Here is a 25,761-nt window from a genome sequence, read left to right as displayed (position 1 = left end):
AATGGCAGCGCACCCAGATATACTTTCGGAAGGGGAGGTGTGGAAGGGTGGGGAGGAAGAGAATGGTGGTAGGAGGGGATGATGCTCCTTAAGGAGAAAATCAGATCCAAAGATGCAGGCAGACAGAATAAAAATGGACTCACCTTTAGCTTCTCAATAGATATTCCAGCAGGAGGGGGGGAGGGGGGGACTGTGACCATTGCTCGCAGCCCAGAGAGAGATCATTTGCAGAAGAACCACTTCTCCCTCATCCCTCTTGTGTGTTTGCCCAGAGAGAGACTGAAAGTTACAAATTGCTGCCATTAGCTCATCAAACAGTGCCTTTTCCCCCAGTGAACCTTGGCCATTGGCCAAGCGCCCGTCACGTGGTTCTCCCCCCCCTTGCCAATGTATCGAATTTCAGCTGGCTTTCTTTCCGAACCCCACAACAGCCGCCCCCCCCTCCGCTTCTCAACACCCCCACCCCGCCTCTGCCTCCTTGGGAAGGGGGGAAATGTCCAATTTGACATGGTGAAAGCAGGGCCAAGGTGGGGGACGCTAAGCTGGGCGAAGGGGCAGGAAAGCAATGAAGGCAGGATGAGTGATCACCCCCTTTTAGAGCTGGTGTGTGGGGCAGGGGGCAGCGGCCAGTTTGCAGGGACATTCTCTGGAGGGCAGCAACCGCAGGAGAGGCAGGGGAGGCTGAGCTGCTGCTCGGGAGACAGGAACTCTAAAATGGGACGAGATCTCCGTGGGGCAGCTCATCTCCCTCCCGCCCACCCCCAGCGCCCTTCGCCAGCCAGCCAGCCCCAGCCCCCTCGCATCTCCCCGTCATCCCGTTACCTCTTTCCTGGGCCCAGTCCCCCCGTAAGCAGATCCGGAGTGACTTTCCCTACTTCAGGCTGCAGTCCAAACTACCTCGGTCCCTTCCCACCTAATTATAGGGACTTCGACTTCCCCGCCTCTTCTTCTTCTTCTTCTTCTTCCTCCTCCTCCTCCTCAGCGTACCCAACTTGTCTCCCTGGACATCCCTTTGGGGCTCGGCTGATGGACCACCAGTTCTCATGTAGCCAAGATGATCTCCTGCTAGCTCAGCCCGACAGCTTGGGGGATTCTTTGGGAGCCCAGGAAGACAGAAGGGGACCGCCTCAGGAGGTTTATAGCGCCGCGGAAACTTTTGAGTGGATGAAAGTTAAGAGGAATCCGCCCAGAAGAACAGGTGAGTCCTGGAAACAGGCCCCGGTGGATCTAATTGGACGAGTAGCTCGCGCTCACGCAACATCACCGGATATTCCAGGTACCACAAGTAGGTAATAGAAGGTCATCTATCATGCAGAGATGTCTCTATCATTGGGTGTCTTATTCCTAAGCACCTCACGTTTGGGATCCTAATAACTATTCTTACTGCTAATACTAATGCGATTTAGTTTTACCAGGGAATACATATTTGAATATATTTATATATTCAGCGTGTGTGTGTGTATAAATAAATTACACACACACAAAAAAATATATATGGAGAGAGAGAGAGAGAGAGAAAAGTTCAATTATTAAGTTAAAACTAAAGTTATTTTTTAAACCTTTTAACTGTCTTTAAAATATTTTTAAAGGGCTGGTTTTAAAAAGAAATTAACAAGTCTCTTTAACTCAGTCTTTAACCTTAGCAGATATTTTTCTTCAAATTATTCACTTACTATCAAATTTAAATATTAATGTCTACGATGGGTTATCGCAAACTGTTGTTTCGTTGGGTATGAAGCGTTCTGGAATCCTGAAAATGTTGGGATGAAGAGTTAAGCTATAGTTACATTTCCTACTATATATTTGTATTTCACATTTTTGTTCTGAATGGTACATTTAAAACAAATACAATAAATTACACAAATCTTACCTGATGGCAATAAATAAATAAATAAATAAATAAAATACTGTTCGTCTTAATTCGGGAAGAAGATGAAACTTTACAAGTGGTCCGTTAGAATGGTTTTTGCCTCACCGTTCCTGGGATTAAAAGCCAATTTAGTCCTCTTGAGGTCAATAGGAAGAAAGGGCGGGTTTGTCTGTGTGTGTATCTGCCTGTTTAAATCGTTGGTCGGACTATTAGGTATCAACAAACGCAACTAAAATAGTGTGATTTTAATTGGGTTTAGCTTGCAATGCAAAGCATACTTCGTAAATTCTACTGAAATTCATTGAATTTATTTTTACTGAAATCAATGGAACCTACGATGGGGTGTTAAATGCTGCCTCTCTTATCACACTCACGAAATGCCTGAGAAGATAGCATTCAGACATGACCAGAAATGTTTCTTCTCCTCTTCCTTCTCTCCCCTCCTCTCTTCTTTCTTTCTTTCTTTCTTTCTTTTTTTCTTTCTTTCTTTCTTTCTCATACACCTTACAAGAAAATTGGCCCAGTAAAAGACGTCACTTCTCCATCATCCGTTCCGGCCAAATATTTTAAACACATAAGAAGGTAAAATGATAGAGTGACGACTTGATGCAAGTACTAGACGGGTGTTGCCAGCTAACGATAAAACAAATGTTGCGTACAATCCTTCAAGTATTCCTGAATTTATGTGTGTAGTTAGTTAGTTAGTTAGTTAGTTGCAGGCTATGCCTGGTTTTGTTTTTGTTTTTTGCGGGGAGGGGGAATCCCTGCCAGATTTCGAAAATTGGTGAACTCCTAAATGGGACCAAGAATGTCCATATATTCTGTACTTTTCGGTATTCTGTGGGATTATCCCGGTCTGAAACTTTCCCAAAGCAGAACAAATTAAGGGGTGTATGAGAGGAGATCCTTTTCTTTAGCTGCTATTTGGGATGGGATCCTGAAGGTTTGGGGTAGTTTTCCCCCCTTAGTAGACCAATTTACTTGTTCTGCAGTGATTTTGGCTTTGGGGAGTGTAGAACTTTTTCTTCGGGGGAGGAAACAATCGTCGATACAAAATTGAAAAGGACTCGACGGTTGAAATTAGCCTACATTGTCTTTATGGGAGTCGTCTGTATAAGAGTAGGGCTCTTCTAATCTAAACCAGAATCAGTTAAGCACTTGAACGAAAAAGGTTGCAAGATTAAGGAATCATTAACCAAATTGGACAATGCACACGACCCATCAAAGTGCTCGCACGCACACACACGCACAAGTGAGTCGCTGAGAGCTTTCAGCAGCACAGGCTAAACTTTCCGAACTCCAGAATGAGGGCAATTGGAGACACATTGATAAATAGACGAGTGGTGGGCTTCTCTCCATCCTTTTCAACGTACATATAAGGGAGGCAATCCAGAGCCATTAAAATGAGTGGGAGTTTGGGTTATTGATTTCAGTGGAATTGCTGGAATTGGAAACATTATCTGGAAGCATTGTTAGGGGTGCGATCTTTTTAATGAGATCGTGTGTATACATAACATCCTAAAATCTTCCTTTCGAGGAGGACTGTCTTTTCTTCTGTCCCCTCTTGTGACGATATTATTCTGGACGATATTTGTTTAAATCATACCAAAACATCCGGCCGTGTCTTCATTAAAAACACAAATTTATTTATTAAGGTAGGAGAATTAAATTATTTCACAGTTGTTCCATTTTTCTTTCTTTTTAAAGAACCAACCAGATATATAGATTTCCCGTATTTATGTATTTTTCAAGTCCAAAACGACTGCGAGAAAATGAAAACCATGAAGGATGTTTCCAATATATGTTTTGTGGGTTTAAAAACAAAACAAAACACGAGACCCTCATTCGATAAAGGCTATCCGCATCTATTTGCCTACATCATTGCGACATAATAATTATTCCCAATAACTATATGAAGCTGCGCGAAAGGGTCGAAAGTTCCCTGAAGTTGCAGGAAAGGTGGGGGAGTCTGTGTGTGCCACGATTCTTGGCATTTTCGGACCTGTCAAACGTTGTAGGTGCATTTTCTCCTCCGAGCGCCGGTGGGGGTGGCTCCTTATATCTAATAACTCCCAATCTGTAGAATGAAACATCTCCGTTGAAAATATTTGTTCTATTCTGAGCTGGACCTTTAAAAAATCTCTGTTCTCAACCAAAGCTGGACATCTCCAGGTCCAAGATGCTGCTGGATTATGATGTTGTCTGTATCCATATAATTGCATCCATATAGATGTTTTTAATACCAACCTTTTCCGTTCTGTTTAGGTATCACTTCTCCCATTGTGTTTCACACTGGGGGGGAAATGAAGCGGTTCAATACTGAAAGGGGGAGGGGAGCTTTAAAAAAATACAAACTGAGACTGAATCCAGAAAACTGGCACAGCGATCTGCTCTCTCTCCCTCTCTCTCCATAAAAAAATTATTTGTTTTAAGGTGATTATTTAAAGCATTGGCCATTCAGTTGTTTTCAAGCTTCAGAACGCCAAACCACACTATAGAAATTCTTTGACCGGTCCTAGTTGGAGAATATGAAATCGTTGAAAGCAATAACGATTAAAACTTGTGGGCCGGGAGGGTTGGTTGTGTTAGGTTCTGTTTTGCAAAAATATCTGCTCTGTTTGGCACAATGGGTTTGAGAAATGTATGCAATGAAAGTGGGGAAATGGAAGAGAGGAACCAGAGACATAAACATATAGAGAAGGAATCAAACTGTATTCCATCCTTCCTTGAATGTACATATGTCTTTGACACAGAATGGGGTGGGGGTTTCAGCGGATTTCGTTTCATTTCAAAGTGAAGACAATTTTTTAAAAAAAGATTTTGAAACATCTACGACCCATATCATCTATCAAAGTTCCCCTTTCAAGTGGAAGGAGAGAAGTTTCCCTCTTTCAGATCTTTGGTTAACTATTGTCTTTATACTCCAACACGGAGGTAGCCCTCTGCAGGGGCGACTCCTTAAAGTTTGACTCACTTAAGTCCATAGCCCTGAGGAAACTGCAGAGACACAGGTGCAGTTTACACAACCCCCAAGCTGAAAGAGAGGCTTCTTTGGGGGTGGAAGGAATCGGGATATGGAGATGAGTTATAGTTATGGCGCTGTTGCGGCTCCTGTTCGAGCATGAACCAAGAGAGGTAGCAAATATCGTTCAACTTTTGATAGACAAGACAGACAGGCAGGCGAAACCATGCCCCTTTCCTCTCAACCACCACGTGAGCCAAAGCGGAAGGAACGTTCGAACACGTTTTTGGTCCAAGACTTGTAGTAGAGGAATCAGGCTATTCTTCTGAAAACCTTTTAATTTGTCGGTGCCACTAAGCAGCTGTTGGCTAATCATATTTAGAGTTCATCCTTCTTTCCCCGCGCCCACTCCCGCCCAAGATTTCGGGGTTTGTCTGTTACATCCTCTAAGATTTGGGTTTTTTTAAATGAAATGTGGGGCGCGCGCACACACACACACACACACACAACTTGAGGCCCTGGGAACAGAAAGAACGAGAATCAATTTATGAGACAGAGACGTGGGTATAAAACACATTACATTTTAGGTGTGTGTGTCAACATTTCCAGGGTACCCTGAAAAAAGTAAAGTGTGATTACATCAGTCCAGGTGATTACAGTCCAGGTGATTACAGAAAGAAATCCCGGAATTCTCAATGGCTTGATATTGTGAAAATATCGGAAACAATATGGGGCGGTGTGGGGGGGGCGGTTGCAGGGGCAGGAGTCTCCAGGAATAGCTTAAGGGTTGACAACTCTACAACAAACATGTTGACAAATTTGTTATGGAAATCATAATTGGCTGCATCTCCCTGTCGAAAATGTATAGTGGGAAACCTGGATTAACTTCCGTGTAATGTGTTAAATGGGATACAGAAACAGATGAGGGCAACATCAGAATCAGTGGGAGGAACATATCCCCCAGTTAGTCTGCAATCTTATGCCTGATGTTCACTGATGCTTGGTTTAAACATCCTCATGTGATTTCTCATCACCTGATTACTCTCCGCGCATCTGACTTGCCGCTGAATGTGTGAACTGGCTCAACTGACATGCGAGGTGGTGTGAAAGTTTTATCGATACAGTTTGAGCTATGGTGGCTCATTTACATATGCAAATAATCTCCGGATGCGTCGAGTTACGAATACGCATGTGTGCAGCAGGGGCTAGTCGCCAATTTTATTTTTAGAAACACGGAGACTTGAGGACTGGAGGCAGCAGAGTGGTCGAGACTAGTCACAATGTGACGGGCTGCAGCACCAGAAGAAAAAACGGAAGGGGCAAAGTGCATTTCTGGGTGGGCGAGCAGTTAGATTTGTGAGACAGAAAGGGTGACCAGCTTGGGGGGGCTATTTTTCTGAGGGGGCACTTGCCCCCTCACCCCCAGATCCATTCTTGACAATGTGGAAGAGAAAAGTAGGGACGGGGTGGAGATGTGAGCTAAACCAGACTACCTGACTGGGGGCTGCCATCTTGCCTAGGGGGAGAAAATGGCTGAGTGCAGTTTGCATAATTGACATGGATTTTCCTGATAAGCTCCAAAGGTGCACCAGGAACGGGGAGAAAGAATGCATTTTCTCTCCTATTGCTCTGAGCACCTCCAGTTATGTGCTTAGGGCACAAGCAGTACAGACATGTCCACAGAGAAAGTTGTCCCATTTAGCAATGGAAAACATGGTATGCTTTTTGCAGTGCATATTCTTCAGCAGGCACAGGTGTTCCGAGCAAAGGCAATTTGAAAATGCGATCTTATTAAATACCCAGGCTGATGACTAATTGACTAGGTGGGTGCTCTTTTAAAAAAAGCCACACACAACGGAGTTCTTTTTCAGAGTGGGTGAAGAAGGAGGACAGTGGAAAGAGGAGGGCAGGGAGCTGCTGCTGCTGCTGCTGCTGCCTCAAAACTCCAGTCATCCTTTGAATGATGCTCCCCCTCCCCTTTTTTATCCTCAGGGAAATCGCAGAGCAGCGTAGGGGAGGTGTCAGTATCAGCCTCTCCCAGAACCAACTTCACCACCAAGCAGCTGACAGAGCTAGAGAAGGAATTCCACTTCACCAAATACCTGAGCCGAGCCCGTCGGATAGAGGTTGCCTCAGCTTTACACCTCCATGAAGCCCAGGTGAAGATCTGGTTTCAGAACCGCAGGATGAAGCAGAAGAAAAGAGACAGGGAGGGCCCTCTGTGGGGAGACGCCATGAGCAGCAATGGGCAAGGATCCTCCTCTTCAGATAAATCAGACCTTGCATCTCCAACATCCTCCCCTGGCAGGAACCATGAGGACATCACCCCACCACTTTGACTGGTACTGGGAAAGGCCAATTCCAGTGAGCCATTTTGCATTCTTGTGAGGGTCCTGAAGTCCCCAGAAAATGACATCTTAAAAGATCTTTCTAGAGAGGGAAGGGACACCTCCCCCCCCCCGCTCCAAATGAGTTCAAGGAAATGGCAAACACCATATTGAACTGTCATGTGAAATTCAGTACATATCAATTGTTGATTGAAACAGCTGGTAGAAATCTAAAACATTAATGTAGTAGTCTGACGTTCAGAGAAATTGAAGAGTTCATGACATTGTTGTACCAACATACAGCTACCCAGGGAACCCAGAGTGAACTGCATTAATGAGGAGTATTCAATGACAGAAGTTTTGAACTCACACAATCACATACCTCCATCTCTGTCTTCTTTTGCCTTCTCTTCTCCTCCTTTCTCCTATACAGTTGTTACTATCCACATTTCAGTTATCCCATAATTCAAAAGCACATGTAACAGAATCTTCATTACCTGCTCCATTTTGAATGTCTAGATATTCAGTTTCATGATGCAGTTTAATATCATTGTGACTGGAGAAATTCCCTGTTATCAAATCACTTAAGTTCTGGATAAATGAGGGTGGGCACTGTGATTCTTTTAAGGTATTTTGAAGTTTGTGCATTGATTTGCTTCTAATAATGTCTTTATTAGTTTATTTAGTCATTTCTTGATTGATAAATATTCCAGCTGCACATCCCAAAATGTTTAGGGCAGGTCTTTACAGGAACTTCTCCAGTGCACATCCAACTAAAGGCACAATGCTGACCATGTACAACTGATGCACGCTCTACCTATGGATTTGCATTTTCATAGAAATGAAGTCCTGAGGGAGGCATTTGTGGAGTTTTGTCCTTGGGATCCATGTGTCCCCTTCACAAGAAAACCCAGAAGTGAAACTCTTTTTGTTATATTGGTCTCTCTAACTCACAGACCCATCTCAAAGGCTTCTGTGACCCAGCAGAATGTCCTCACCCACCATTTGAGAATCACCGATAAACACTAATCAGGATCAGCTCTGAAAGTTAATTAGACTAAGCTCCACCATGATTCCTTTGATAAGGCAATGCCCATTGGTTGTCACCTATGGTCGGTAAAGTGACTTGGCCAGATCAATGCAAAATCTTTCCCATCTTCTTTCCTGTGCTTTCATAAAACAACAAGAAGCAGTTTTGGACTTAGAAATGAGAAATGTTGCAGCAAAGCTTTAGAAAGGATAGTTTGAGGAAATGGGCCCTAGCTTAATTCATCTTAATGTTGAACAATAACAGCCCATCTGCTGGGCAGGTAGAACATTTGTCCCAGGTGCCGAACTTCATGGAGTATTAAGCAGCCAGCTAACTCAGCGAGAGGGAGAAGACTGTTCCTTAGGTCAATGTGTTCAAGTTCTTTATTGGAACCATAATTATTAGTTCTTTATTAGCCATAAACTATAACAATAATCAAGAGCATCAAGACGAACAAATTACAGGTATAACAAGTCTCCCAAAGATGCTTTCAGGGATCATTTATCCATGTTTGCTCTTTTAAAGTAGGAAAGGGCTGGCAAGGAAGCAGGATGTTATTTGAAGTAAGACAGGAAGGGCGAGGGGTAGCTATCCCGAGCAGGAGGACACAATCCAAGCTGCTCTCCAGAGAACAGCAAAGTCACCCAGACCAGTGGCTGGCAGAGATACCTGGGGAGAGACTGATGGACCATGAAACTTTTACACAATATTCTGGGAACATTTTCCAAGGTAAAAGAACTATGAGGGCAGCACTAGTAAAACTGAAAACAAAAAGAATACCCCACAAGGTACAACAGGAAGTTTTAATGGTGTCAGACACAATCTCCATCTAAGAGGTTTCACGCCTGTGCACTTGGGAGTATTTTTTGCTTAATTTGCATCCATGATCAAGAGCTCTGTGCCTGAAGCATTGGGATTTTAAAAAATTATTCCTTATTAACACTTTCTATTGCGCCTCATGAGGTTTTGCTTTTGCTTAACATTTCCAAAGGAAACCCCATTGGAATTAGTGGTGGATCTCTCTACTGCCTCCACAGCACTTAGTAATCCAGACTCCTGCTGCATGCACGGGTGGGTGGGAAACAATTTCCTCCAATCTCTCCTTCTCCCAGAAGCACTCTTTAACACCCCTAAATGTGTCCCTGAGGATCACACTGCCCTCAGGGAATATGTAAGGGCATTAAAGGAGAGATGGGCAAAAAATGCCTCCTCACTGCACAGGCAGCCAGACTCTGGATTATTAAGCACTGTGGAGGCATTCTGCACACAGTGCCTCTGCTCTGTGAGTGAATAAGTTGCCTAGTATCTTTAAGAATGCATATTTGGATATTATATATAACAGATGAAATACAGTATATGTGGATTCCTGAAGAATGGGAGCTTGCTGAAAGAAAGCCATGAATTACAGAGGCAGTTGAATCTGGTCACCCACCCAACCTGTTTCAGGAAATATTTCTCAAAAGGCAACTGAGAAGCAAAACTTCAGTAATCCAACTTATAAGAACTACCAAAGTCCTGCAGCTGCTCACCGCTGGCTGAGCTGTATAACTCTTTGCAGACTGTAATTTTTTAACTTGTTATCACTAGTAATCCACAGAGGCCTTTCCCAAGCCAATGACCTTTTAAAGCCGGAGATGCCAGGAATTGAGCCTGGGGCCTTCTGAGTTATGGCCCCTCCCTCTGTGGCTCTTGCCCAGGCTTCCCAGGCTCAGAGCAGATGCGGACTCAGGGGCCTTTCAAAACCAAGCCTTGCAAGCTTTGAAAACTGGGGGTGGGGGCCAGGGAGGAGGAAAGGTTGCCAGCAGCCTCCTCTTCTCTCCTCCCTTCATGCTTTCTGCAAGGTTTTCAAGGAGCATGAGGAGAGGAGGAGAAGCACTCCTTGCAAGGGTCAGATGATCGGTCCTGAGGAGCTGCTCCAAAGATAGCTGTGGGGAACCTCTTGCTGTCCTGCAGGCACCACCTCAGATAATCTACCTGAGGTGACCACCTCACCTCACTTCCTGAAAGGACCACCCATGTTACAGCTTGTTATGTGTAGAATCCTGGAGACCAAAAATGCATAGGTTGCGTTGCCCATTGGAAAGAAGCAGCTCTGCATTCACAGAAGCATATGGAAGTTGAGAAAGTGATTACAAATCATCTACCTAAGGCAATCACCTCACCTCACCTCATGAAGGGACCACCTTTGTCAGGGCTTGTTAGACCAAGAAACCAAAAATGCATAGGTTGCCCATTGGCGAGAGAAAGTTCTGCATGCACATAAATGTATAGAAGTTGAGAAAGCGGTTACAAAATATCTACCTCTGGACTATCAGAATAATACGGGTTTCTATATTTATTATACATGTGTAAAGTAGTTTGTATTGTGTTATGTTTGACTTATGTAAGCAAATGGTGGAAAAAAAATATGGGTGAGCAAATTAAAACCTTGCTTTTGATTCATGTTCTTTCAGCTTTCTTTCTTTATTAGACCTATACCTCGCTCTTCTCCTTAGGAGCACAGAGCAGCTTACTGATGGCTCCGAAACAGTGTCCCATCCAAAGAGCTTATTAAGCCAGGCCTGCTTAGCTTCAGGAACAGAACAGCACCATTTGGATCACTATGCTATAGACTGTAGACTGGCAGGGTTAATATTGGTAGCCAAATTTAATTGGTAGTACAACAGATACAGTATGCACACAAAAGACGGCAGTCCACAAAATACAATATCTTAATCCTATATGCAGCTGGGTGTAGCTACACCAGAAGAAGAAGAAAACACAAGCAACCCAGAAAATTGCAAATTAAGCAATTTTGTGTACACTTACTTTGCTTCCAAGGTTCAGGTTTTCAGATACTTTGGATTTGCGGGCGGGCGGGAGGCACACAGGGTAAAAGCTGTGTGGCAGAGAGGGAGGTTGGTGACAAAGGAAGGGTGACAAAATGATTAAAATGCATTGCACATTTTTCAGGGGCTGGGCTGCTATAATGTTACATGGAAGATAAACTTCAAAAAATTTTGCCAGTCCACTCCAGCTTATTGTCACAATTGAAGAGAAAGGTATATGAAATCTTGATTTATCAGAAGGGGTATGATGAAAGAACAATAGGGAACTAACTGTTCAGGACACTGGCTGGCATCTGGACCAACAAAGCACCAGTGCTTCTGAAAAGTTAAACTAACTCAGCTCAGCTGTTGGCTCAGTGGTGGTGGTAAATTCTGACAATGTCCTCTTCTGCAGAAAGCATTCGCTGCCACCTGAAAAATATGTCCTTAAGGTTTGCTCAGCTCTCAGGGACATATTTTCAGATGAACACAGAGGACTTCTGTGGGAAGGGGAGGATGTCAAAATTATCACACACACACACACACACACACACACACACACACACACACACGCATGCACCACTGCACCATTAGTCTGGAACTCTTCAGAGGCACTGATACTACACCAGTGCTTCTTCTCCATTGCATCAGTGTTTGTTAATCAGAATATCAATCACTTTAAGCACAATTCTTGGCCTCTGAAAGCCCTTTCCCATTTCTTCTGACTTCTAAGCCTTCGCCAGACATCACCAGCACATTTCCAGGCTTTCTTCCACAATTACAAGGACTAAATGTATGATACCTTTTAAAACTATGAAAGCTGAGGCACGATATTCTTCGCTAGACATGATTCCACTCTTCCACAGGTAAACCTATGGACTTAAATACATACAGTCCTGGTCTGTCTCACTTCTGTTGGTGCAAGTACAAAAGTTCTGAGGATTTTCAACTCTCTTCTTAACTTTGCCTGTCTCTCACAATGTGACCGATACTCCCTGATCCAAAGAAAATAGAACTGCGACCGGCAAATTCAACAATTCCTGCATTGTACAGTATGGTTATGGTTACTCAAGAAGGGGAAAAGAAACATGCTGGGGGAAATAAGGGGAAAGTAAAATGAAAAATAAGGGGCAACAACATATTTAGAAATGTCAACACGAAAACCAAGGGTTTCATTTGCATTCTGTGTGTGCAAAAGAAAGTTCCTACTGCAATTATGGTTTGAATCATGCTTTTTTTTTCTGGAACAGAAGACATTCTGGTAATCATATGAAGCTGTCTGAAGATCCAGACAACATTAAGAGAAGGCATCAATGCATCTATTGGATGTAGATTCCGTGGGGGGGGGGAGGGAGGTTTCTTCACTTACTCTTCAGGTATACGATTGCTGAAAACCAAGGATTTGGAGGCTAAGGAGCACCACAGGACTTCATGTGATCCAAATGAATGAGCCTCACCCATTGCTTTCTGCATAGGAAACACCATATTCATTATGCCCAAAGATGCATTTTGAGATGAACAATATAAAACACAGAGGCTGTTCTCACGAGCAGCCAAGCCCAGGCTTAAGCAGCTTGACTGCCTGTGTGACCTGCCGGGATGCAGGTGGTGCTGAGGCACTAAACCCAGTGCCAAAGCCCAGCTCATAGCAAACGCGCCCTTAACCTCAGCTCTGGGATCGTGTGTCAGCATGAGCTGACACAAAGGTGGGTGCCTAGAGTGCCCGTCCCCTGGGGAATCCCCCAGTGCACTGTGTTTGGTGCACTCTGGGATTCTCAGATGCCGGGACAATGAGTCCTGGCCTCTGTTTACCTGCATTGGCTGTGTGGGCATGCAGCTTGCACACCACAGGGGCTCAGAGCGATCATCTGGAGGAAGGTAGATTAAACCCTGCCTTTCCACCCACCCACCCCCACCTGCCTGACCACACACACGGCCATGTGAATAGCCCCATAGCTGTGTAGAAATCATATGTGTATAAATCATATGAAATGAGGGGATTTTTTTTGTCTAGCAAACAAGAGAAAGGCTATACTGGCAGCTTTATTTTTCGAAAGGATACTCACAATATTGCATTCTGATTCTAGAACGCATTGGATGTATTTTTATTTATTTATTTTATTTATTGTTAAATTTATATACCGCCTTTCATTAAAAACAATCCCAAAGTGGTTTTATCTTAAGGGTTTTATCTTTAGGGTTGTATCTTAAGAATTACTTCCACAAACAGAAGGCACGTCTGTCTACATGGGGGGGGGGCGGCAATTTTTGTTAATCTTCCTTCATTCTGCACCCCCTTGCACCCCCAGAAAATCTGTTCTTAAGAAATGGGAGACCCTCCAGAACAGAATGGCATGCAGCACAAGGGGCTCCTGCAGGAATGGTAGACTGGCAAAAGTCACTCCTCTCCTTTACATGAACAGAAGTTACAGCACAGAGCATATATGAATATCTATGCTCAGGCAATGTGTGCAGCAAAGAAGCAGTTCCTTTCTGCACGCATTCATATCCACAAGCTCACTCCAACATTGTTTTCCAGAGTTGTGAGGGGACAATTCATGTCCCTCTCCCCTTGAATCAGAATTAGAGCCATCGGTGATTCTCTGTAACACCTTTAATGAGTTTTTTGCAGATAAAATATCTCAGATTTGAGCCAAACTGGATTCCACAGTTATTGCAGAGTCTATTACAGAGGGGTCCAGCAATTTCTCTTGCGTGGATAGGCTGGATCAGTTTCAGTTTGTGACTCCAGAGGATGTGGACAAGGTGCTTGGAGAAGTTTGCCTAAGCACCGTTTTTCTTGAAACCCCCCCCCCCACATAGCTCATATTAACTAGCAGGAAAGTTATTGGGGAGGGTCTTGTTAGAAATCAATGTCTTCCTGAGGGATGTCCCAAGAAGGAGGCAATTGTTAGACCACTTTTGAAGAAACCTGCATTGGATCCCTCAGAGCTAGGCAATTATAGGCCTGTCTCCGGTCTTCGTGGGGCAAAGTGATTGAGAAGGTGGTGGCTTCTCAACTCCACTCAGTCTTGGAAGAAGCAGATTATCTGGACTCATTTCAAACAAGCTTTCAGGTGGACTATGGGGTAGAGACTACCCTGGTCGGCCTGATGGATGATCTCCAATTAGGGATTGACAGGAGGAGAGTGTGATGCTGTTGGTCCTCTTGGATCTCTTGGTGGCTTTCAGTACATTCGACCATGGTATCCTTCTTGACAGCCTGAGGGGGCTAGGGGTGGGAGGCACTGCTTTGCAGTGGTTCCACTCTTACCTCTTGGGTAGATTCCAGATGGTTTCGCTTGGAGATTGTTGCTCTTCAAAGTGAGAGCTATTGTACGGAGTACCACAGGGCTTCATTCTACCTCCAATGCTTTTAAACACTACATTAAATGCTGGAAGAGCTCATCAGGAGATTTGGTGCAGGGTGCAGTCAATATGCTGATGACACCAAGATCTATTTCTCCATATCAACTTCATCAGGAGATGGCTTAACCTATCAAAATGCTTGCTTAGAATATGGGCTGGATGAGGGAGAACAAACTGAAGTTGAATCCAAACAAGGCAGAGGTACTTGTGGGAGACTGGAACTCAGGAAATGGTTTAGATCTGCCTGCTCTGGATGGGATTGCACTCTCCATGTAGGTAGCTCAGGAGGAGTACTGGACCCAAACCTTTCCCTGATATCTCAGGTTGAGGCGGTGGCCAGGAGTGCTTTTTATCAGCTTTGGCTGATACGCCAGCTATGTCCATTTCTAGAGGTGAATGACCTTAAAACAGTGGCGCAAACACTGGTAACATCCAGACTTGACTACTGCAATGGGATGCCTACTACACTGGGATGCCTTTGTACATAGTTTGGAAACTGCAACTGGTGTAGAATGTGGCAGCCAGGTTAGCCTCCAGGGTCACCCGTAGAGACCACATTACTCCTATTTTAAAACAACTACTCTGGCTGCCAATTAATTTCTGGGCAAAATTCAAAGTGCTGGTTATTGCCCATAAAGCCCTGAATGACTTGGGCCCAGGGTATATAGGAGAGTGCCGCCTTCTTCATGAACTCTGCCAGTGTAGGGATCATTGGGGAAAGTTTAGCTGCAGTTGCCACCAGCTCGCTTTATGGTGACCCAAAACCAGGCCTTGCCTAGGGTTGCCCCAAGGCTTTGAAATACAATCCCAAATGAAATCAGAATCTCTCCATTTCCGGTTGTTTTAAAATGACTTTTGAAAAAGCACCTGTTTTATCAGGCTTTTAGTTCATGATGTTTCAAAGATCAGGCTTTTAGTTCATGATGTTTCAAAGTTTTAAAGTTTTATTTATGGTGATTTTATTCTGTTTATATGATTTTTAGGTTTGATAGGATTGTAAACCGCTCTGAGATTTTATATAGGGTAGTATATAAATGTGACAAATGCATGCATGCATGCATGCATCCATCCATCCATACCTTCCAACTGCAGAAGAAATACTTAGGATGCAACCCATTCATTCCACGCTGTCAGTGTCTTCCTTGCACTCATGATAGTAGATGACATCTAATAAATAATTTGCAAAGCACTGAGGAGTTTTCAAGGTGCTTCATATACATTATTTCCAAATCCTTATAGATCTCCTGGAAAGTAGACCAAGATTATCCCCCGCCCCACCCATTGCATATGGATGGAACTGAGATAGCATGGCTTGCTTAGGATCACCAAGTGAGTTCATAGCTTCATAGAGATTTGAACAAGGGGGGCTTTCCAGCTCTCACATGCAGCGCAGTCCTCTTGTGTGTTTACTTCTGAGTGCCACTGTGTACAGTTGGGCTTACCCTCTGGTAAGCATGCATAGGGCTGTCGCCTTAGTGCCTCTGTGACATCAGCAATCCCAATCACCTATTGTGACCCAGAACCATGAGCAACTTGGGTCTACTTCAGTTTAAGCTGTTGTTAAGCAAGCATACAGGCCCTAGCAACCTGAGATAAGCAAAACTCTTTTATATGTGTCTCTGCTGCTTCCACTGGAAGAGTTCACTGTGCTTCTCGCTATCATTGCACAGCCTTTCTTACAAAATCACAACTGCCTTACAGAAAATCCATACAGGCCCACTCTTCCTTTCACCTCTGACCTTTTGACCTCCGTCTTGCCTCAGGGCAGCGGTGACCCGGTCACTGCCTAACCCTGAGTCAATAAGTCTACCTTCATTAGCATAAAACATGAATCTAGTGGCAGTTTGACAAATTATAACTTCAAGCTAAAGATCTGCCAACTGGCTAACTCCTGTAACGACTATTTATCATTGGAAATGGTAAATCATAGGAATTCAGATGACTTAATTATTCAGATATAAAAGAGCAAAAGCAAGGAGGAGAAAGGGAGGGAGGGAGAATCTCCCAGTTTCTACAAGATATAGAAGGATGAAAGCTTCTCCACAAAGCCATGGAGTGATCCTTGTGCAAGGAGGGGTGGGGGGAGTCCCTCTGCTCTGTCTTGAAAGAGATCGCCATCTCCCTTTGCCCCAATCCCATTCGCTACTCCTTTGTCTGCTCTTTCTTTTTATTCCCCCCTTCTGTCATTTTTCTTTTTCTTTGTCATTCTTTTTCTCTCCATCGCTTGCTTTTTTTGTCCTTCTTTCTTAACCTTCATCTTTGTATCGCTTTCTGTTGCTCCCCCATTCCACCCTCGCTTCATCATTTTCTCTTTTTTCCTTCTTCCTCCGTCCCATTCTGTTCCCCCGCCCCAGCCCCCAGCCCACAGCCCACAGTTAATATTATTTCCATTTTCCATCCATGTGTGTATAACAAAAGGTGGGAAGGGAGAGTGTTAAAACTTCACTTCAAAATGTGGATGAGGCATTGGCACCGAGGACAACCAGGCTGACCATCTCAGATGGAAAGATTGTCAAGACAGAGTCTGAAAGGATCTCAGGAGATCCAAGCAGGAGATCAGGTCAATGGGGACGTGGTGAGGATGACCTTCCTTTATGGGACTCCAGGCAGGCTTTCAGGGGTTCATAGATGAAGGTGCAGGGAAACTTTGTTGGAATTAAGGGAAGGGCAGGGGGAAATAAATAAGAACGTTTATCCAGAAATAAGCCTGCAGCAAGATGATTGCAGGATAGGCAATTATTCTCTCCTTATCCTGTATCTACTGTATTAGTGGCCCCAAAAAGTATTTTTAATGAAGGCTATTCTCTGCCACATCACAATGCATTATGCTTTCCTTCTGTCTCACCCATACAAAAGCACACTGTGCCTGGGCACTCTCACCTAGAGACCCTTCTGCCAGAAAAGTGAGCAGGTGTGCTTAATGGTTCACCTCTAAGGAATGTTGCATGGGTCATTTTTGCACCTATTGTGTGTTCTTAGTACATAACAATGTAGCCCAGTGACCTTAACAGAAATCCAGCAGGGAAATTTTGTTCCAGGTATGGCCATTTTTATGACGGAAATCTACAAACACTGCTCATACACAATACTGCCAGCACTGGAATTAGATTAAGCATTATGTTAATGTTGATATAAAGTTGGGCTCCGGCCAGAGTGAGGTGCAAACTGTGGTATAATTATTTGGGAATTATGAAGAGATTCATGTTTCCGGCTCCATGTGGTTCCCCTCCATTATTAATATTATCAAAAATGCAAAGCATCACCAAAAGAAGTGAACATATTCACACATCACATAATGGCATGTGGATATATTGGATGGGGCAGGCCAGGTTCATATTGGAATATGAGCTTCTGCACAGGCCAAGAAGCCCCTACATGGCACAAAAGAATCATACACAGTCCTTTGGGGCAAACAGAAATGGAGGAGAGGAGATGAAGAAAAAGCACATATAAATCATAATGCGTTTTTATCTATTTTTATCTTTTTGTGAATTTTAATGTTTTATATTATATTTTGTTTTAATTCTGTACACCACTTTGAGATTTTTATACTAGGTGGTATATTAGATAGATAGATAGATAGATAGATAGATAGATAGGCAGGCAAGCAAGCTGCAGTCCCTGCTAGCTATTTGCATCCTGACCTAAAGCCTCCAGAGGAGTACCAGCTTCAGCAAAGGCCATCCCATTCCTTTCAGTGTCTGGGAGGACCTTCTCCCTGAGCCTTTTGTACAGTGTTCTAACTGAATTGACTTGCTGAATGCCTTTTGGTGGCTGGTGAAACCCTGACTTTCTTGGTATCATTTTTATTATAGATCAGATAGTGAGGGTAGAGGATACTGCAAGGCCCAGGAGCGTAGGGAGCTTGGTGGGGGCCAGGGGACAAAGTCCGACCGGCGGTGGCTCCACCACGCCCTAAGTGTTCTTTCACACACGCAAAGTGCACACACACACACCCCAAGTCATGCTCCCTGCATCTGACATCAGGCGCAAGGGGGCTAGGGCAGTGCCAAGAACGGGGCTGTCACAGCCCCAGCAGAGCTCCATTTTGCTGACAGGAGAAAGGAAACCCTGCTGGGGCTGTGACAGCCCAGTTCTGGGCACTGGCCCCGCCCACTGTGTCTGACATCAGATGCAGGGGAGGGGCCAATGCTGGGCGGAGGAGTCAATCCCTCCTCAGCCAAAGCTTGAAATGGTGGCTGGGGGAGGAGAGGAGAGGGGAGCGGCTCACATGCCCAGCTGGCGAGCACTTTGCCTGCCAGCTGGGTGTGGGAGGGGGCAAGGGGGCACTCTGGCTAAGGGTGAGGGGGAGCCTCCCCAGACCCCTGGGGCTTGGAGAAAATTGTCCCCGCTTGCTCAATGGTTGCTAAGGCTCAAGCAAGACCCAGAATTCTCCAGTTGAGATTTGATATATTTCTCTTTGGGGACATTCAAAGTAAACAGGAGTGCACAGTACATGTGATGGGAGAGAGTGGGGAGGGCAGCCAGTGAGGGGCCAGAGCTTGTGCTGCTCTCGTATCAGTCCAAGACAGCATCTAATCTAAAAAACAGAACCACACAATACAATTTCCACACATGAGTTCTCGAAAATACACCAGGATGAATAAAGATCATCATCTGATTGTATTGTATTGTATTGTATTGTATTGTATTGTATTGTATTGTATTGTATTGTATTAATACCAGCATCTAGGATCATAGGCACAGATGGGCCTGTGTGAGCTTGCCCCACCCCACAAATTTTCAGCTTTCATGAACTAATATAAGTCTCTAGCTGAGCTCTTTAACTTGCAGAAATATAAGGAAAATGCTGCAGGTAGAATTTTACCCAATAACTCACTAAAAAATAGACTCTTGCCTTCTAGTGTTCTGGCCAATGAGTGCAAAGGTGCTGGGCTGACAAACATTAGGTTTAAATGTTATAACATTAAATTGTATTTTATTCATACTTAATACAGTTAAATTACTATACAGTCTGTTGGAGATGGAGTGCATCAACCAGTGCATCGACCTTTTGCAGCAACTATCCTAATGACCACTAGGAGCATTGGGAGTAGAGGTAGTTAGTGAGGGCCTCCTTACCTGTCCCTGCTTGCCTCTACTCTATGACACCTGCTTTGACTCCTCAGGGACTTCCTGCTGTGAGTCAGTCCTCTTCCTTTCCTCCTAGAGAGAAGATGGAGACATCTCTTTCTCTCCCTACCTAGTCATTATGTAGCAGATAGGATAAATCTTTCCTATCTCAAATGTACTTCACCAATAAATCAATTTAGTTTAGACTCTACAGTGATCTCCATGCTTGTTACTTAAATAGCTGCAACTAAACTCTGCACTCTGTAACTGGAGTGTTAGCTTCCTTGGAATTTGCTAAATAATCACGAACCCCAACACAGTCTATCTGTAATTATGTTCTGGCTGTTCTGTAACGATTCTCCACCTCCCAAGGTGCTCCCATCAAAAAAATTCTGGCCAGAGGTCTGTCAGCACCTATGTTTTTTTTCATTAAATGAGGCTTTGTTCAGCCTAAAAACTCATTCAGATTTCATATCAGAACTTGCTGTAGTTCTAAAAGCTTTGTGACTTGATCTTGCTGTTCTTTGTGGATTTCTTATCTCACACCAGCCTGCGGAGAATCAGGTGACCCCCTGTGTTTCTGTATGCCAAGAAAGGCTCAAAGTATTATTAAGAACCCAAACCTCATACAAGTGAGTGCTCCTATTGTCTCAGTACCTGCTACTATCAGGGGGAGACATTATGAAATAAGGGTTTGAGCAGTCGGATGGATGTTTGCCCATCTCCAAGAAGAAGATTGTAATTACTACTTGGTTGTGCCTTCCTCCTGCTAGATGCTAAATTTGCAAACTTCACTATAAAGGAAATACAGAAATGCACCTAGGTAATTTTGGAGCCTGGGCCTAGAGGCATTTTGGGACACACACCGCCGCTCCTGCCACCAGATAAGCATCACACACACACACACCCCGTGACACGCACAGTATTTTTAACACGTGGGTTCTTGGGGTCCTAAACAGCAAAAGAACTCACAAGAGTGTAATGATGTAAAACAAGTATATTTATTTTATTATTTATTTATTTATTTATTTGATTTATATACCTCCCTTCCAAAAATGGCTCAGGGCAGTTTACAATTAAAACAAACTTGTAAAACAATAAAAAGCTAAAACAATTTAAAAACAATAATACAACAATTAACAATTTAAAAACCTTTTAAAACAAGAATTAAACATTGTCCCCAGACCCCAGCTCAAGACGACACGTAGAGTTAATATGGATGAAAAGGGCCACAACTTTATTAACTATTACACAGGCATGGCAGACTGGAACACCAGGTGATTAATCACCCTTAGAGAACAGTGCGGGCCAATAGAGGCAGGTCAGAACTCTGAAGTCCTACCCATCACCCTACTGGGCGACACACCCTGGCTCGGGAATGGGCAGGTACACCCCACCCAATTCCTTCAAAGCCAACCCCCCCTTCTGTAAGAGAGGATCTGGATACTTCTAGGCATTCGTCCACCCCGGACCGCGCAGCCCAAAGGTTGGAGAAGTCCTGAAGCAGGTTTCATGGCAATCATTTTCCCCATGCCGCACAGGCCACAAAGGAGCGATTAACCAATCACCCTTTTACATATCCAAGGGTGCTCACCGATATTCTAACCCTCAAATAACCACCCGGCCCACACTGTTACTGCCATTGTGGCCAACCTAACTCTAACTACGCACCCAGGACACAGAACGGAGTAGGCGAAAAAAAACCCAACAGTGGCTAATGCGTTGGGAGCAAAAAATTCCTACTCGGCCCCTTCAGGCGACCAGTTGCTAGACCCGCTCTGTACCGGGGAGGGAGGGAGGGAGGAAAGAGCTCCTTCTCCTGTGACTGCCTGGCCCCAACTGAAAAGAGAATGGGGTGGGGATCGGCCGATCCTGGCTGAAACCCCGCCCCTTTATGCAAATATGCATTTGCAGAAACATTTCAACATGCAACTTAACATATTCCTATCCCACATGTTTCTGGGAAGGGTGGCCCTGTCCAGCATATCTCTCTCTCTCTCTCTCTCTCTCTCTCTCTCTCTCTCTCTCTCCCACACACACACACCCCACTCCAAGACCACAACCCACAGCATAACATGAGAACCCAGATGATTCCATTTACCTGTTGTTCTCACTCACACGTTGGTTGTCTGGGTGTGTGTGTAGTTGTCAATGGCAATCCACCAAGGGAGGCATACGCTGGCTGGCTGGCGCACTGCAGGCATACCTGCTGGGGTGACCACTGCACTGCTGTCGCCACCGCCATAGAGCATCCGAGTGGGACAGGAGAATCAGCCAGTGCCTCCTGGGCTGCTGAGGACACCCAGCCGGCCTCACCATAACTGGAGCCTTGCCCTGCTCAGTGCTCCCTCGCAGCGGCTCCACTCCCTCGCTCCATGCGCTGGCTTGTGTGACACATCACAAGTGCACCACATGCTCACTCAGACTGAGCAGGTGAGCTGCTGGAAGTGACTCCGACGGTTCTTGCTCACCTGGCCAGGCCTGGGTGGCTGCTACAGGCCTATGGAAGCAGGCGGCTGCAGAATGGTCACAGCCGGTCCTCATTCAGACCCCGGCAACACACAAGATGAGATTGGGCAGCCGTGCGACCACCCCTACCCCAGGGACATTTTAAAGATAAATGGAGGGGGCGGGGGGGAGAGACTGGACTTCCTACCTGGGGGAACAGTGCCACTGAGGAAACAGCCAGCTTTTGTGTTGTTAGTTGGTCACTGGAGGGGCTCTTGAGGTTGCTGTTTCCAGAATGTTACTTCTGTGTTTGTTAGCTGAGACCACACTGCGAGTCCCAGGAATGTGCAGAGTTCACCATTGTGCAAACTTTTGTTTAGTGAACTGCAACTTAAGACCTAAGATCTACTGAGCCTCCTATGTAACATCAGACAGGAAGAAAGCTACCTCACTTGTGCATTTTAACCATTTTGCCTTGTTTGCCTGTAAACTGTCCTGCTTTTTTATATCTACTTAAATAAACTAGCTTTTGGTTATTTTAAACTTGATCTGGGCTGGAAACTTGTTCTGTTCTGCCTCCCAATGTGCCTGCTCTATCTTATATGCTCTTTAAGAGGTTTTAAAGTGTTTGCTATATTTTGAGCTCACCCTGGTTCTTGATAGAACAAGGAAGATTTTTAAAGTTTGTTTTGTCTCATAGGAGACTGGTGTCCGCTCTACTGAGGAATTTTAACAAATGTGGGGGAGGTCCAGGACAAGAAACCTTCCCCTGGTTTGCCACAATTCTCCTTTCCTCCACAAACCTATCTTTCAGTGAAGTAAAATGAACACCCTCTTCGATGAATCTCAGATTTTTCTGTGGGTATCTAAGGCCATCCTGTTGCCCTATTACTCAGTCCTCATATCCCCATACACTCCTGCATCACTCACCCTTCTTCTTTTACCTCAACTTCCTGAAAGTCTCATACTTCACCCACTCCCCCACTTTCCCTGCTTCTCATTACACTGGGAACTCATTACACTGAGAACACAAGTGTGAAGTAATGCAGATTGCGGGGTAAAGCCCAACTTCACATAAACACTGATGGGATCTGAACTGTCAGTGACTGACCAGGAGCGAAATCTTGGGGTCGTGGTGGACAGCTCATTGAAAGTGTCGTCTCAGTGCGTGGCAGCTGTGACAAAAGCTAATTCCATGCTAGGAATCATTAGGAAGGGGATTAAAAATAAAAATACTAATATTATACTGCCCTTATACAAATCTATGGTGTGGCCACATCTGGAGTACTGCGTACAGCTTTGGTCACCGTATCATAAGAAGGATATTATTGTAGAACTGGAAAACAGGGGCGGAGCCACAATTGGGCCAACGGGTTCAAAGAACCCAGGCCGGTGACCAATCAGGAGCCGCAAGAGCGGCCTTGACACGCCCCCCGTGTCTGACGTCAGATGTGGGGGCGGTAGTTTAGCTCCCGAGCGGGGGCCGCGCAGCCCCTTTGCAAACTAAACTAAGGCTGGTGCTGCGTTTGCAGCGCCAGCCAGGAGCGGCTCTTCCCTGCAAAGGCAGGGAAGAGTCGCTCCTGGCTGCACACTGCAAACACAGCGCCAGCCTAACTAGCTCCTGAAGGGGCCGCGTGGCCCCTTCAGGAGCGAAGACTGGTGCTGCGTTCGCAACACAGCCCAGGAGCGGCTCTTCCCTGCAGGGAAAGCACCTTCCTTATGAGGCTAGGCTACAGCATCTGGGGATCTTTGCCTTGGAAAAGAGGTGACTAAGGGGAGACATGATCAAAGTGTATAAAATTATGCATGGAGTGGAGAGGGCAGACAGAGAGAATTTTTTCTCCCTCTCTCACAACTCTAGAACCAGAGGTCACCCCATGAAACTGAAGGCTGGGAAATTTAGGACCAACAAGCGGAAGTACTTTTTCACACAGTGCATAATTAATCTATGGAATTGCTTGCCATGGGATGTGGTGATGGCCACGAGCTTGGATGGCTTTAAAAGGGGCTTAGACAGATTCATGGAGGACAGGTCTATCAATGGCTACTAGTCTGATGACTGTGGGCCACCTCCAGCCTCACAGGCACGATGCCTCTCAATACCAGTTGCAGGGGAGCAACAGCAGGAGAGAGGGCATACCTCTTGTCTGTGGGCTCCCCAGTGGCATCTAGTGGTCCACTGTGTCAAACAGGATGCTGGACTAGATGGGCCTTGTGCCTGATCCAGCAGGGCTGTTTTTATGTTCTTAACTCCCACCAATACCACATGGCACTATGTTTTTATTTTCCTCCAGATCCCGCTTCTTTCATGAAGCCTTTAGTTTAGAGTTGCCAGGTCAGAGGTGTCCTCAAATCTAAGACTCAGGTGGTGGGGTCCGGTGATGTCTCAAGGTTGCCAACTATTGATACACACACACACACACACTCCACCTTCTCTCTTTTCAGGCCAGTTTAAGAAGGCAGTGTTGTACTGTGTACCGGCAGCATGCTCTCAAGGGGGGATAAGGGGAGGGGAGAGGTGGCAGAGATGGCAGGTTACTGGACATTGAACTGCTCAGCCACTGGACTGAAGATGGCCTTTCAAAATCTGAGTCACAGGTTTTGGCCACCCTATTTTGTTTGTCTTGACTTTCAGTTCTCATCTCCAACTAAAACAAAACCTAAGTACAAGAAACTGCATTTTCTCGTATTCATCCCTGATGTTGATCCTTTCCTCTCCCATTCCTCCCTCCCTTGTCAGCATGCAGATTGTAAGTTACTTGAGGTAAGGACCTAACCCCCCCCCCTCCGCAGCCCCGCTTTTCTTTCACATACGCTACTCTATAAAGCGCCATGTACCACACTGATGGCACTATATTAATGAACAGATTTCTGTTTATGTATGAAGTGAGCCTGTTCCACCAATGTCAATGGAGTGAATCCAAGCTACCCAACTTCCTTCAGTTTGCATTTTCAGTCAGCCAGGCTGAGAATCACCAAATCTCTCAATTTCATAAGTGAGGGATTTCATGCCCTAATTATATTTTACTGCTTCTAACACAAGGAAAGGAAGGAAGAAAAGTTTCTACTGAGTGCTGCTGCAGCACATGTTGAAAAACATATATTGCCTTAAGATTTATGAGGGAGGATTCTTCCTATAAATCAGCTTGTGTTCCCCCACTACCCCCCCCCCCCACATCCCCCAGACTGTGTAGAAATTTAAACACCTGCATCTGATTATCCTTATTTTAAACAGGAAAAAACAGGCTGGCACTTTCAAGACAAAGAGGCTATGAAAAGTAATTGTATCGTGTGTGCGCATGACAGACGGAGTGTGTGTGTGTGTGTTTGTGTGTGTGTGTGCGTGCGTGTGTTTTGTAGTATCCACTAACTGGAACACATTAATAGTCATTACCACGGCTGCCCATACAAAACTGAAAGCTAATCTTTATCTTTCTCTCTATAGCCATCCATCATCTACCTACCTATCCACCTACCTGTCTCTCTATTTGCATACACATTTGCAGGCTGCCTGGGATTCTGCACCAATAACCTCAGATTCTGAGACTCGAATCGATTAGCCAGACGTGCACACATTTATCTGGTTTGCATGATGTATTTGGAGGGCACTGTTTTGTTTTGTGTGTGTTTTTAAGCAGAATTTGGATGTTGGTTCCTATTTTCAGAAGAGGGTTTTTGTTCTTATTTTTAGGAGTGCAACTGGGGAGAGCAGGGTTGTGTCTCACAAAATACTTGGGGGCAAATGCAGAAGCAGTGGGGCATAATCTTGGGATGACAAGTGGGAGGACTGGAGTCTAAATGAAATAATCTCACCTGCTCTCTTTTTCAGCTATGAGGACTAGAAACCTAGTATGTAAACAACTAAAGGAAACAGC

General features: G+C 44.9%; 1 protein-coding gene across 1 annotated transcript; it reads left to right on the top strand.

Annotated features, from left to right (window-relative positions):
* Nucleotides 1-714: 714 nt before the first annotated feature.
* On the top strand, nucleotides 715-10,627 carry LOC128343753 (homeobox protein Hox-A1-like). Its single transcript, XM_053293185.1, has 2 exons — nucleotides 715-1,285; nucleotides 6,825-10,627. The coding sequence occupies exons 1-2, from the start codon at nucleotides 715-717 to the stop codon at nucleotides 7,169-7,171; spliced, it is 918 nt and encodes a 305-aa protein (XP_053149160.1). The 3' UTR covers nucleotides 7,172-10,627.
* The last annotated feature ends 15,134 nt before the right edge of the window (nucleotides 10,628-25,761 follow it).

Source organism: Hemicordylus capensis, chromosome 2 (genome assembly GCF_027244095.1).
Source record: "Hemicordylus capensis ecotype Gifberg chromosome 2, rHemCap1.1.pri, whole genome shotgun sequence".
In the NCBI taxonomy this organism is placed as follows: Eukaryota; Metazoa; Chordata; class Lepidosauria; order Squamata; family Cordylidae; genus Hemicordylus; species Hemicordylus capensis.
This window is presented reverse-complemented; position numbering and strand designations above follow the sequence as displayed.